This window comes from Cervus canadensis, chromosome 1, assembly GCF_019320065.1.
Source record: "Cervus canadensis isolate Bull #8, Minnesota chromosome 1, ASM1932006v1, whole genome shotgun sequence".
Classification (NCBI taxonomy): Eukaryota; Metazoa; Chordata; class Mammalia; order Artiodactyla; family Cervidae; genus Cervus; species Cervus canadensis.
The window spans coordinates 31,470,896-31,484,196 of record NC_057386.1 but is presented as its reverse complement, the minus strand read 5'-3'; the positions used below and the strand labels follow the sequence as shown (position 1 = coordinate 31,484,196).

Genomic DNA, 13,301 nt, shown 5'->3' with positions numbered 1-13,301 from the left:
TAAACATAATCCAAATGCAGGGTGGTACCCAGGATGGGATCCCAGAACAGGAGGAGGACAACACTGAAAAAGTTGGTGAAGTCAAATGAAATTCAGACTAGTTAATAACACTGTACTACCTTGATTTCTTAGTTTTGATAAATGGACTGCGGTTATGTAATGTGACATTAACATTAGGGGAGGGACTTCCCCAGAAGTTCAGTGGTTAAGACTCCGCCTTCCAATGCAGGGTGCGTGGGTTCCATCCCTGGTTGGGGATCTAAGATCCCACATGCCATGCAGTGTGACCACAAAAAATAAAAAATAAAAATTATGGGAAACTGAGTACAGGCTATATAATAACTCTCTGTACTGTCTTCACAATTTTCTTTTGTAAGCCTAAAATTATTCTAGAACTTGAAAAGTACTAAGTTAAATAAAATGAAAACTTCATTCTTCAAGCAGAGCAGATACATTTCAAGTATTCGGGAGCCGCATGTGGTCAACGGCTACCATCCTGGGCAGGGTAGAGACAGAACATTTCCGTTAGTGCAGAAAGTTCTAGAGGACAGAACTAGTCTGTGCTGGCATCCATTGGACCCAGCAACTCATACCTGAAATTCCCAGAACTTCATTTTTCACTCGTGTTTTTCTTTCCATCTGCCTATTACTATTTCTCTCCATATAAATCATTACTGCTGCATGGCATGTTAAACCAGCCCAAAGATGGTTTTTAATACATGCAGTAGTTACTGAACAGAGCCTTCGGTATTCTGTTGCGGTTTCAAGCTGACTTACATGGACCCCACCGGGAAACCCTGGCATTAAATGCTTCTAATAGTTACTGAATAAACACAGCTCCCACTGTGATCTGAGAGGAGGCCACACAGCGAAAGTCCTGGGTCCGGCGCTGACTCAAAGTGGCCCCCAACATTCCAAGGGTGGAGCCCAGACTGTGGGGGGTGGGTACTGGATGTGTTTCAGGCCTCTCTCCCCAGCTATAACCTGGCTGTGCTTCAGGCATCTGACAAACCTGCACTAAGAAGAACGAACTGGCCCTGTCCAGAGTGGTCCTTCTAATCCTCTTTAGAAGCTCAACTCAAGGGTAAACCTGAGGGAATCCCCTGGCAATTCCAGTGGTTAGGATTCTGGGCTTTCACTGCCGGGGGCATGGGTTCGATCCCTGGTCGAGGATATAAGATCCTGCAAACCAAGTGGTGTGGCCAAAAGAAAAAAAGTAAACCTGAGCCCCATGGTCGCCTCCACCCCTCTGCCTCCTTGAAGGGGCATTATCTAAGCTTGGCTTGGCTGGGTTCACTTGTGGTTCCCACCTATATTCTTCCTGTTTTTCCACAATCTTCAGGAACAACCATATGGGATGCTTGTAGTCAGTAAACCTGAATATGTTTTCCTTCTACATCATCCTTATGCCCCCACCCACCTTGCAGGTAACCCCCAACCCCATCACTGCTAACCAAGAGCTGCCCAGTGGCTTCAAGTAGGCAGCTTCCTAGAAAGACAAGACACCTCACTGCTTTTCACCCCCATCCCAACCCTCACACTCAGAAGGAAATCCCAACAACACCTTCCTCTGGACCCTGACTCCCCTCCCCGATCACCTACCACCCTTCTTCTTGTCCCCCATCCTCCAGCCACACTGGTCTGCTTTCCATTCACAAATATGCCAAGGTCACTTCCACCCCAGGGCCTTTGCACCAGCTGTCCCCTGGCCCAGAACAATCCACAACCACCACCCTCCACACATGCTGTCTCCACGTCTTTAAAGCTTGACCTAAAGTGAGGCTGCCCCTGATGCCCCAGTCATATGCTCTGTCCTGCTGACCATCTGATCAAGTTGCACCATTTGATCAAGATGTCTGTGAATGAACATCTGATCAAGTTCATGTTTGCTGGTTTATCCAACTTTCCCATTAGAATGTAGCTCCTGGAACCAGGGACCCCACAAGTCTGGCTTGCCTGAGGATGTACCCCCAGTACTGAAAACAACGTCTGCACACTTTTTGAATGGAAAGGCTTCAGCTCCATCACTGCTGCCCTGCAGAAGCAGGAGCAGAACAAAAGGGGCTTCAATCCAGGGCCCTGAGTGGTCTCCAGGCGAGGCGCCCACAGCCCCAGGAACCCGAGGATGGGGATGGTCAGCTTTTGAAGCAACCTCATGTCTTCATCAAGTCTATTTCTCTCTCCACAATAAAATTCAGTCTCCTGAAAGCTGCTTATAAAACTGAAGGAAAGAATGGCTGGGAAAATCCTGGTGCTGCTCCCCTGTAGGGAGAAATACCAACCTAGCTATTCCTTTATTTTTCAAGATTCTATTTAAAAACCAGAAGAGAAGATGTCAGGTTATCACAGATCCTCCCCTAGCCTCACTGGTGGGTTCTCTTCTCTTCCACCCCAGAGGCCGGATGGAGATTTGACGCATGTGTTCATGCCCCAGGGTAGAGAGGACCACAAACCACAACCATGGAGGGCTGGACAGGACCTCAGCCACGTCTTCCTCCTGTTTATGAGTGGGCAAAGTGAGGCCTGGCAAGGAGCAGGGATGTGCCTGAGGCCTCAATCTAAGGAGTTGCAATGTCACAAATCTAAGATATCACTGGTTGTTAGAGACACCCTTATTTTAAGTACTAGTGAGAAAGAAAAAAAAAAAGGATGCTTCCAGTTAGACTAGGACACATCATTGATTTCCAAGATATTAAAACTGGGAAATAAAACGTGGGTCTGAGGACTTCTCTGGTGGTCTAGTGGCTAATACTCCGCACTCCCACTGCAGGGGATGCGGGTTTCATCCTTGGTCAGGAAGATCCCACACGCCACGGTCAAAACAATTAGTTAAATAAATAAAACTGCTATCTTCAAACAAATCTTAAAAACAAAACCAAACCAACCCAAAAATGTGGGTCTGAGAATCCAGAGCTGGGGTCCTGCATGTTTTGTGGCTGCTTTTCATTGTCACAGGCTGTGGTCCATCATCTGACCCCCGAGTGGTGCTGAGCTGAGGTTCTGAGTCCTTCTAGAACAGAGCTTCTGAGCCCGGTACTGCTGACATGCATGGCTGCACAGCCCTTTGGTTGAGCGGCATCCCTGGCCTCTCCCCATTAGATGTCTGTAGCACCGCCCCCTACTGGTGACACCCAAGAATGTCCCCTGGAAGGCAAAATCACCCCTGAGGTGAGCACCACTACGGAGCCAGAGAAGAGAAACCAGAGAAGCAGCCAGAGCCAGAGAAGCTTAAGTATGATGTGGACAAACACACACAAGGACAGAAACACCAAGTTAAACGGGGTCCAGTCCAGGCATTCTCCAAGCTGATGTGTGATCTCCAAAGGTGGGGAGAGGAGGCAGGATTTCCAACTCTAAAAAGCCCTTTCTCGCAGAGACCTGGGATCCCAGGGACATGGGAAGGAGGTGCCCCGGGTCCCCGGGGGTTGAGGCAGAGGAGGGAAGTCGGGGACCACACTGTCTAAAGCCCTGCCCACCCTGGCGATTCTTCCTGGATCTGAGCCTCTCCCACCGTTCTGGGTCCCTCAGAGCCCGGTGCTCCTCCCAACCCTCCTTCTGGGGGATGGCTCTGTCCACAGCAAAGAGGGGACAGGATGCTTCTGAGCGCGGTGCCAGGGGCAGCAGGCTTCGGAGAGCTGACCGCACTGACCTAAAGGGCAAGCTTCCCACACCGGCTCTGGCAGCCCCGTGTAGCTGGCTGGGCAGGGCCATCACCTGTCACTTACACACCCCGGCCTCTCCCTGCCGGTGGCACGTCCCTGTCCTGCTCCGGGGACCCCCACCGTGGTCGGAAAAGACAGCTGGGTTTTCTCTCTAGTGTCTGGGTGGCCTGGAGCCAGCCAGGATAGAGGGCCACACCTCACAGTATTCACACCAGCATTTCTATTGTTAAAAAAACACAAGAACAGTAACAAAAGACGAGGCAGCGTGCCGGGAAATGCCTACCATCATATGACCACTAGGAAGGCTAACTGGCCCCATTTCTGGGGACTCAGTCTGAGAACGTAGCCCTGGTTGCATCCCCAGGAAACCAGGAGGAAATGCCCCATTTTCCTGCCCCACAGGGGGTTCCTTCTTAAATTTTTTAGGTTAAAAAAAAAAAGTGTGTGTGTGTATACAGGCATATATACACAAAGTTATAAATAAAAACATTTTAAAAGCCTAGAAGAACTTTCCATGAAAAGCAGCCCCCCATCCCTTCTCTCAGGCCTCAGTTGATTCTCCAGGTCTATTCTGCCACCACTTCGGTTCTGCATTCTGCTGATGGTAATCTTTACCTGTGTGCCTGCTAGGTTGCTCAGTCATGTCCGAGTCTGCAACCCCATGGACTATATAGCCCACTAGGCTCCTCTAGGCAACAATACTGGAGTGGGTGGCCATGCCCTTCTCCAAGGGATCTTCCAGACCCAGGGATCGAACCTGTGTCTCTCACGTCTCCTGCACTGGCAGGTGGGTTCTTTACCACGAGCGCCAACAGGGAAGCCCAGCAATCTTCACAAAATAATGCGCTGGCATCACATTTTTATTTCTCAGTGGTGCAGAAGACCTAAAGACGCCCCGATAGGAGCAAACATCTGCCTCCTTAACTTCTACCCCTTGATGTGGAGCGAGTCTGCCGCTGCTCAGGTCCCCACGCTGGCAGACAGGTAAGAGCTCTGCTGCCTCACCTCACCCAGCCATCCCCCTCCTCTAAGCACCCAAGGGGAGTGAGAGACACCAGAGCTGCCGCTGGCACTGCCAGGGTGAAACCATCCCACAGGGCAACAGCCTACGGGGCCTCCGAGCCCTCAACACCCCTCCCAGGTTTGGCCCATGAGATCCACAGCCGGGTTTCAGATCCAGGCTCCAGAGGCTTGGCCTCTCCCGTGAAGCTGTGTGTGGGTGTGGTCCATCCCGATGCCCTGAGATAGCACGTGGACAGTACCTGTTGGAGGCAGAGAGCTCCTGTGAGGGCCAGGGCTGGCTGGAATCCCAGAAGAACTGCTGGGACGCTCCCAGGTGGTCTCTGGTCAAAGAAAGAAGAAAAAAGAAAATCGTATTGAGAATTTCCTAGGGCAGAAGCTCTGAGTGTCGCAGAGCAGCAATGGATCACCTGCCTCTCTGACTCCAGGAAGCTGGAGTCTGCCTTCTGCTCCCATATAATTGCCTCTCCTGCCCCCCAGGGCAACAAAGCTTCTCTTTATTGGGGACCCTTCTCCATGAAGCGGGGACCAGAAGGTGGCCTTCTGGTTGGGACCCTCTGAAACAGTCCCCAATGCCCCTCCCTTCCCCCCTCACACATCTCCACTTCAGTTCCTTATCCTGGAACCCCAGCTGCCAACTGCTCATCACTCCCCAGATGCCCACTGTCATCTGAAACCCCAAAGCCCAGAGGAAGGAGCCTTGGGTCTGGACAGAGACCCAGGTTCTGTGTCCCACGAAGGTGACTCCCTTCCTGCTTCTCCAATTCCATACCTTGTACGAATTATAGCTGCTGTGTTTGATCACACACTTCTCTCTCCTCCGATGCCCAGCCAGAAATAAAGCTAATATTGCAGCTATATGATCAGCTCCCAAATGCTACTTCACCCATTTCACAGCTGTGAGCGGAGACTTCTTATTAAGTTATCTACTGATAAAAGCAATGCCTTCTTGGGACTTCCCTGGAGGTCCAGTGGTTAAGAATCTGCCTTCCAATGCAGGGGACACGGGTTCAATCCCTGGTCGGGGAACTAAGACCCCCACATGCTGCAGTGAACCCTGAACTCTGCAACTACGGAACTGGACTTCTGTGGGCATCTTTCCAAAACAGTGAAAAGGCCTGACAGCACAGCGGTTGTGAGTCAGTTGTGTCTGACTCTGCGACCTCCGTGGACTGTAGCCGGCTGGGCTCCTCTGTCAAAGCGATTTCCTAGGCAAGAATACTGGAGTGGGTTGCTGTTTCCTTCTCCAGGGGATCTTCCTGACCCAGGGATTGAACCTGGGTCTCCTGCATTGCAGGCAGATTCTTTACCATCTGAGCCACCGAGTAAAAGCAGTGAGTCTAGAACCAGATGCCTGGGTCTGAACTAGCTCTGCCTCTCATCACCAGTTTGATCTCCACCAAGCTCATTGTCCCCCTGGTGCCTTAGTTTCCTCCTCTGTAAACAAGACCAAGAATGGCATCCACCCAAGACAGCCGCTGTGTTCATGCCAAAAGCCCATTTACAAGTATTTAGTGTCAAGTTATTGTTAAAGTTAATCTAATATATTGATATGACATTATTGAATTCAAAATTCTATTACTGAAAATCCAATTGTTTCAAATACTAAAAACAAAAACAAGCACAACCTTCCAATGGCTTCTCTCAGTGGAGATTCGAGAGAACTGGGGTGTTTGCCTCTGTTCTGCATCTCATCTGCTGGGCAGCCCTGGGCAAGTCACGCTACCTCTCTGGTCCTCTGATTCTTTACCTAAAATGAAAGGGTTGGGCTGACTGGTCTTTTAGGCCCCAAGAGTCTTGCCCCCAGACTTTGATCAAAACCTTGAGACCCATTGTTTGGGCTTTAGGGTTTTATGGCTCTAGCAGTTGGGCGATAATATGGCTCTTTCACGTCTTAAGGGAGAGAAAATGGGTGAGCAAGGGAAGCCGCCGGGAGAATGTGACCAGGAACAAGAGAGCAGAGGGGTCTTCCAGGAGGGATAACCAGAGGGCAGGCTCAGTGGCCTTCCTGGAGGAGGAGGAACACTTGGGCTGGAGCTGAGAGCACCATGCCTTGGAGACTATGTGAAGACCACAAGCCTGCTTGGAGGTCGAGGGAAGTGCAAAGTGTTCTAGGCCTGGCCACTCGTGACCTGTGACCTTTGGAAGCCACCTGTGTTTTGCTTTTCTCTACTGTAAAATGGGGATGAAGATGGTACCTAAGCAAGGCTGTAATAGCATGTGACAGGGGCACACAGTAGGTGCCTCATCAGAGTTGAGTAAAGCAAACAGATCATGGAGGCTGGATGTGAAAATGTGGGGGAAATTCAGATGAGAAAACAGCCTCCCTACAACGTGAGGTGGGCTCCCCTTGAGACCAGACGTAGCCTGAAGCCTCAGTCTTGTTTCCAAAGAGACCTTCTTTTCTGCTGCCAGATCGGCCTGACCACACTGTTGCCCGCATGCACACAGCACTCAGCTCAGGCTCTCTCCTCCAACCTGGCCCCCCGCAGCTCTGGGGACCAACCTGCATGGCTTCACCAGCTCCTCCAGGGTCCCCCCACCCATCTCCAATCAGCTCCTGGAGCCTGGAGGCACCCCACTCCATCACATTCCTCATTCCATCTCACCCCTAACGTGTCTCCTCACTTGGGGGTCAGCGCTTACCTGGAGAGTCCCTTGTGGAGCCTTTTCCAACATGGCACAGAGAATGAAGTCCAAACTTTGCCTCTGCCCTCACCCACCGCCCCACCTCTCAGCCAGCAAGGCTCTAGCACAGGCACCTTGTCTGTCTGTCCAGATGGACCCACGCTGACCTCACTCCAGCCCAGGTAACACGCTCACTGGTCTCAGAACGTCTTTGCCGTAGCTGTTCACACACCCCCATCACCGCCTTCCCCTACTCTGGGTGTCAGAATCGTGTCCATTTGTCAAGTCCCAACAACAATGCCTCTCCCTCCTTGCAGCCCTCCCAGGGGCCTGCGAGAGGAGGCTCTGAAATCACAGGAAGATGCTGCCTACAGTCAGAATCCCACTCTAGATGCTGGGTTCAGAAGGAAGGCCCTGTGCCCTGCACTCACTGGCCTGGGTCACTCACCTGGCCCCCAGAGGCTGGAGACCCTTATCCCTGTAAGGACTGAATCTCTCTGCCCAACCTCTGCCAGGGCTCCATCAGGGACAACGCAGATGCCTGAAGGATTCCACCCAGTCCACCTCCTGGTCTTGGCCAGCTCAGGTCAACACAAAACACAAAGCCACTTCGAGCCTGGGGCAGGAACAGGGCCAGCCCGGGCGGACATCTGGAGAGAGTCCCTGGGGCTCTAGCTGAATGATCTCATCCGCAGCAGGAAAAATTGCCCCAGATGACCACACCACCCATAGGGAGGAAGCCATTCCCAGGTCTTTTCCACTAAGAGACTCCCTAATCTATTTACAGCACACCAGGCTCCTTGATAGAGCCAAAGCACCAAAGCAAAACTGAAGTGGCAGCTTGGGGCTCAAGTTACCCTGGACTGGGGCCCCTTTGCGTCCTCTGGGCTTCTATCCTGGGGCTCTAGGTCATTCCAGGTGACCACCCAGACTCCTAATAGTTGCTTCCACGCAGGGAAATCAGTGAAGGCAGAATGGAAGGAGCGAGACCCTCACTTGGAAAGCTTCTGACCATCCAATTCATGAGAAAACATGTTTGATTTCTAAAGGCAACTCTAACTCAACTTGAACCTTTCCCGCTGAAACCAGGCAGGGGATCCAGACACACACAAATGAGCTGACTGCTGAGTGTGGATCAAATCAGACCAAGGGAGGTTGCTATTCTAGCCAACCACGTGACAAGCCAGAAATTTCCACTTCCCCATTAGTGGATTACAGCAGCTGCTCTGTGTAGAATAAAACTTTTAAAGAGAGAGTATAGTTGAAAGGTGGAAAGTGATGTATTATCTTGCACAGATGTCCCCTCCTTAAAATAATCATCATAACTATTATTACGATGATTATGAAATAAAAAAAAGCAAGCAGGAATTATTAACTTTAAAGTTACCTCTAAACTTCACCTCCCTTTGTTAAGGCCGCTTCCTGCATGCATTACAGGTATTGGGAGAGTCAGTGAGCCCCTGGACCTAGACCACTGGTCTTGGTGATTGGCCTATGGTGGATCTGTACCTCCCCTGCTCGCCCTGAACCGCCCACCCTCTGCCCCACCCACCAGTAGACTCCTGGTTCATGATTGGTTCATTTTCTTGGCGGGTAGTGGCTCTCTGCTGCCCCCACTGGCTATCAGGTGAAATAACCATAGGTACCAGCCAAGAACTTCCCTGATAGCTCAGTTGGTAAAGAATCCGCCTGCCATGCAGAAGACCCTGGTTCGATTCTTGAGTCAGGAAGATCCGCTGGAGGAGGGACAGACTATCCACTCCAGTATTCTTGGGTTTCCCTTGTGGCTCAACTGGTAAAGAATCCTCCTGCAATGAGGGAGACCTGGGTTCAATCCCTGGGTTGGAAAGATCTCCTGGAGTAGGCAATGGCAACCCACTCCAGTATTCTTGACTGGGAAATCACATGGGCAGAGGAACCTGGAGGGGTGCAGTGCATGGGGTCACAAAGAGTTGGACACAGCTGAGGACACAAAGTGGGGATAACGTGATTGTAGTCTCATGGTCCTGTGATGAGCAGCCAATGAGCACATATAGCACAGTCTCTGAGAGAGAGGAAGCCTTCAAAGACTTTAATGATAAGAATAAAACAAACCCCTGTCCATTCTTCCCTTCGTTCCCTCCCTCCGCCTCCCAGCTTCCACCCCACCAGCTCCTCCCGCCCCACCCACCTTCACAGAGCACATCTCCCAAAGGGAGAGCAAGGGCAGGCTCCCTCTGTGATGCTGATGGGTTAGAGGTGTGAGTAACGCATGTCAGAGCTGAAGGGGTTCCCTGAGTTAACCAGAGAAACTTGCCTCCACATGGCAGCCCACAGGCTCCTTATGCAACCCTGTGATCCGGGCGGGGCAGGGGCCCTTATGCACACTTCATAGGTGATACAGAGGCCAGTGGATGAAGCAGTGGCCCCCGCAGTGCCCTGGCCCTTTGATACTGGCCTGAGCCAAGCTCTGGACTGGCTCCAGTTGGCACAGTCCTGCAAGAGCAGGGTCGGGAGCTGCCAGAGAAATTCTAGTGGGAGGGGATGGGAGGCCCACCTGGAATACTCCAAGCCTGTCCTTCAATCCCTTTAGGATCCCCAACCTCCTCATAGAGCATGGACTCAGGCAAACACAGCAGGAATTCCTGAACTTGAGCTGGCAGTGATGAGGGCTGATGCCACACAGGAAAAAGGGTGTCTGGTCACTGAACCAACAGCTGTGGGCAGCCGACTGCCAGCTCACAGATATTACGATCCCTGCTCTGTGACTGAGAAAACTGTAGATGGGTCCTGAAAAGGACATCGCATCAAATCAAAGCCTGGACACTCAGGATCCAGGCCCTCAGCACAGCGATTTGGTAAATCTCCAGGCTTGTTTCCCAAACTTGGCCTCTTATCAGGATCACTGGGGCCACCTGCTGAAGCTACAGATTCCCAGACCCTGTGCCCAAAGGTTCTGGTTTAGCAGATCTTGGGTGGAACCCAGAAGTTAGCATTTTAACAAGTAGTCTCAGGGATTAATCAGATGTGGGAAAAACGGGGTAGAGTCCATAGTAAAAACATGACAGGAACCAGCCACAGGCTGGGAGGTACAGGGATGAGACATAAACCCCAGGGGAGGGGCCAGGCATGATCACTGCAGATGGTGACTGCAGTCACAAAATTAAAAGATGGGAAAAAAGCTGTGACAAACCTAGATAGTGTATTACAAAGCAGAGACATCACTTTGCCCACAAAGGTCCATATAGTCACAGCTACCATTTTTCTAGTAGTCAGCTACAGATGCGGGAGTTGGACTGTGAAGAAGACTGAAGAATTGATCCTATCCAACTGTGGTGCTGGAGAAGACTCTTGAGAGTTTCTTGGACAGCAAGGAGATCAAACCAGTCCATCCTAAAGGAAATAAACCTATAATATTCATTGGAAGGACTGATACTGAAGCTGAAGTCCCAATACTTCAGCCACCTGATGCAAAGAGCCCACTCATTGGAAAAGACCCTGATGCTGGGAAAGATTGAGGGCAGGAGGAGAAGGGGGTGACAGAGGATGAGATGGTTGGGTGGCATCACTGACTCAATGGACATGAATTTGAGCAAGCTCCAGGAGATGGTGAAGGACAGGGAAGCCTGGTGTGCTGCAGTCCATGTGGTCAAAAAGAGTCGGACATGACTCAGTGACTGAAAAAAACACCACCATGAAGCAAGACGTGTGACAGCAATGTAGGGTAACTTAAGGAACCCTCGGAAATGCCATGTCCACCCCGATGTTCTAAAAACATCAGGGTTATGACATCTGTGCCCAAAAGCCTCTGCTTTGGCCTGTGGCTTTATTATCTATTTTAGCTTCTGGGGGAGCCTTATGAATCACACAGATCATCACAAACCCTGTAGCATGACTGAGTCCTTAGGGTTTTTCCTAGAAGAGGAGCCGATGAAGAGGAGAGGGGAGAAAGCATGGCAGAGAAGGAAGCCCGAGGGAAAACGTGTCAGGAGAAGGTTCTAGTGTGTGGGCAGGCTGCAGGAGGAAGCACTCCAACAGGGCCTGGCCTTCCCCAGAAAGCCTTATCTTAAGCTTCTGGGGCAAAGCCTGAACAGGAAAGATGAGTTTTACACAATCCTGGTCCCAGGTGCTTGGCGTGGATGGAGCTGACAGGTCAGGGCTAGTGGGATGTTCTCATCCTGGCTGGGACACTCATGGTCCTGTGTGCTCCCCACCAACATCACTCAGGCTTTCTGAACCCTGTGAACAGGCAGCAGACTGGGAAGGGGCGCTGAGAGCTCACAGTATCGCCCCTGCCCTCGGGGACTTGGATGAGCTCTTCCTATCTCAGCTGCAACACTTGCTTTCAAATCCAGTCCGCCCAGAGGTGTGCTCCGAGGGCTGGGACTGTGTCAAACAAATGCATTGCTGTTTCCCTGGTCCCTGGTATGCAGGCAGCCAATAGATGTTTGATGAATGAATGAAGACTCAGTTCAAAGCACTGTTAGAAGTCAGTCCAGTTACACTGCCAGTGGCTGATTTTAAAAGTGAGTAAGTGCACAGATGTGTGTGTAGATAAAAAGATACACAGAGGACAGAAACAAAGAAGGGCCATGGAGAGCAGAAAGTGAAATTCAAAGTGTTAGTTGTTCAGTCGTGTCCAACTCTTTGTGACCCCACGGACTGTAGCCCGCCTGGCTCGCCTGTCCATGGGATTCTCCAGGCAAGAATACTGGAGTGGGTTGCTATGCCCTCCTCTAGGGGATCTTCCTGACCCAGGGATTGAACCCACATCTCCTGCATTGCATGGAGAGTCTTTACCCTCTGAACCACCCATATGGAGAGCAGAGAGAGCACCAATTCCCCTTGCAGACTATGAAGCACAAATCAAGCCAGCTGCCCAATCCAAAAAGAGCCCAGAATGTACACAGGTGGGTCACAGGAAAGCAATTACAAATGACCTGTAGGGAAGAAAAGATGCTTCTTCTCAGTCAAAATTGGAGAAGTGCAGTCTAAGACACTTTTTTTTCCCCACCCATTGGATCTTTTTCTGCTAAATGGCTGCTAAAGAGAAAAGGCGAGTCTGCACAGAAAAATATGTATGAAATCAACCCAGAAATGGGCATCATGAGATCCCAGAGACCCAGGACAAACAATGCAGCTGATCTTTAGGTCCTTAAGTGGGGGCTTCTATGAGATACCCCATGTCCTTCTAATAAAGGTCTTTTTTTTTTTTTCTCCATAAACTGTTGGGGTGGGCTTCTATTTCTATACAAGACAGTCTCTGCCCACCTACAATCTCCAAACGGCACTGCCCTGTAACAACCAACACCAGCCCCAGGGCCATTAGATCCACATCTGGAACCTCCTTCTGTGACCAGGCTAAATTGTGATATCTTAAGGTGTCCTCAAGTAGGGCTTCCATAACCTCTCCGGGGGGGGGGAAAAAGCCACACTATTCAACTATTCAGAAGCTTCTCTACCCACAAATTGGTATTTTCCACTCAAACATCATCTTTTTGCTTTGTTTTCTGAGAAACTCAACATCTATGGACTCCCCTTGCTCTGCTTTGCTGATGCAGATTTAGAAGACTTTCCAGTAAAAGGTGTGACTTTACATTTTATAAATAATGCTCAGAACCACTGAGAGTGTTGCTTTTCGCAAGCTGGAGGAAACTGTCAGAAAGAGCTGTGGTTATTTCGGGAAAAAGGAATCAGCAATCATCTCCGTGAGGTGTAGCCACGAAGACACTTCGAAGGCTGCTGGGCTCCTGGGACAGGCGGGCCAGCCCCCAAGGCACAAAGGGCCCCGAAGCACCTTCAGGCGCATGGTCCTTATCATGAACCACCACTGCACAACAGGTATAGAAATTCCGGGCGAAATGAGCTCTTCTCAAACATCAAGCAAGGGCATTCAGGGTGGAGAGGATGACACAAACAAAATGAGGAAGAAATGGGCAGAGCTGAAGGAAACAAGATTCCTCAGGAAATTGCATGAGCAGGTTAAAACACACACATACACACAAAAAAACC

General features: G+C 50.6%; 1 protein-coding gene across 8 annotated transcripts in view; it reads right to left on the bottom strand.

The window, feature by feature from the left end:
• The window catches only part of GAS7 (growth arrest specific 7), a 200,973-nt gene that overhangs the window by 55,151 nt on the left and 132,521 nt on the right, over positions 1 to 13,301 (bottom strand). For all 8 annotated transcript variants that reach the window (XM_043474140.1, XM_043474154.1, XM_043474177.1 and 5 more), the window contains exon 3: positions 4,925 to 5,005. In XM_043474140.1, coding sequence (XP_043330075.1) covers positions 4,925 to 5,005 — 81 coding nt within the window. The remainder of the gene's footprint in view (positions 1 to 4,924; positions 5,006 to 13,301) is intronic.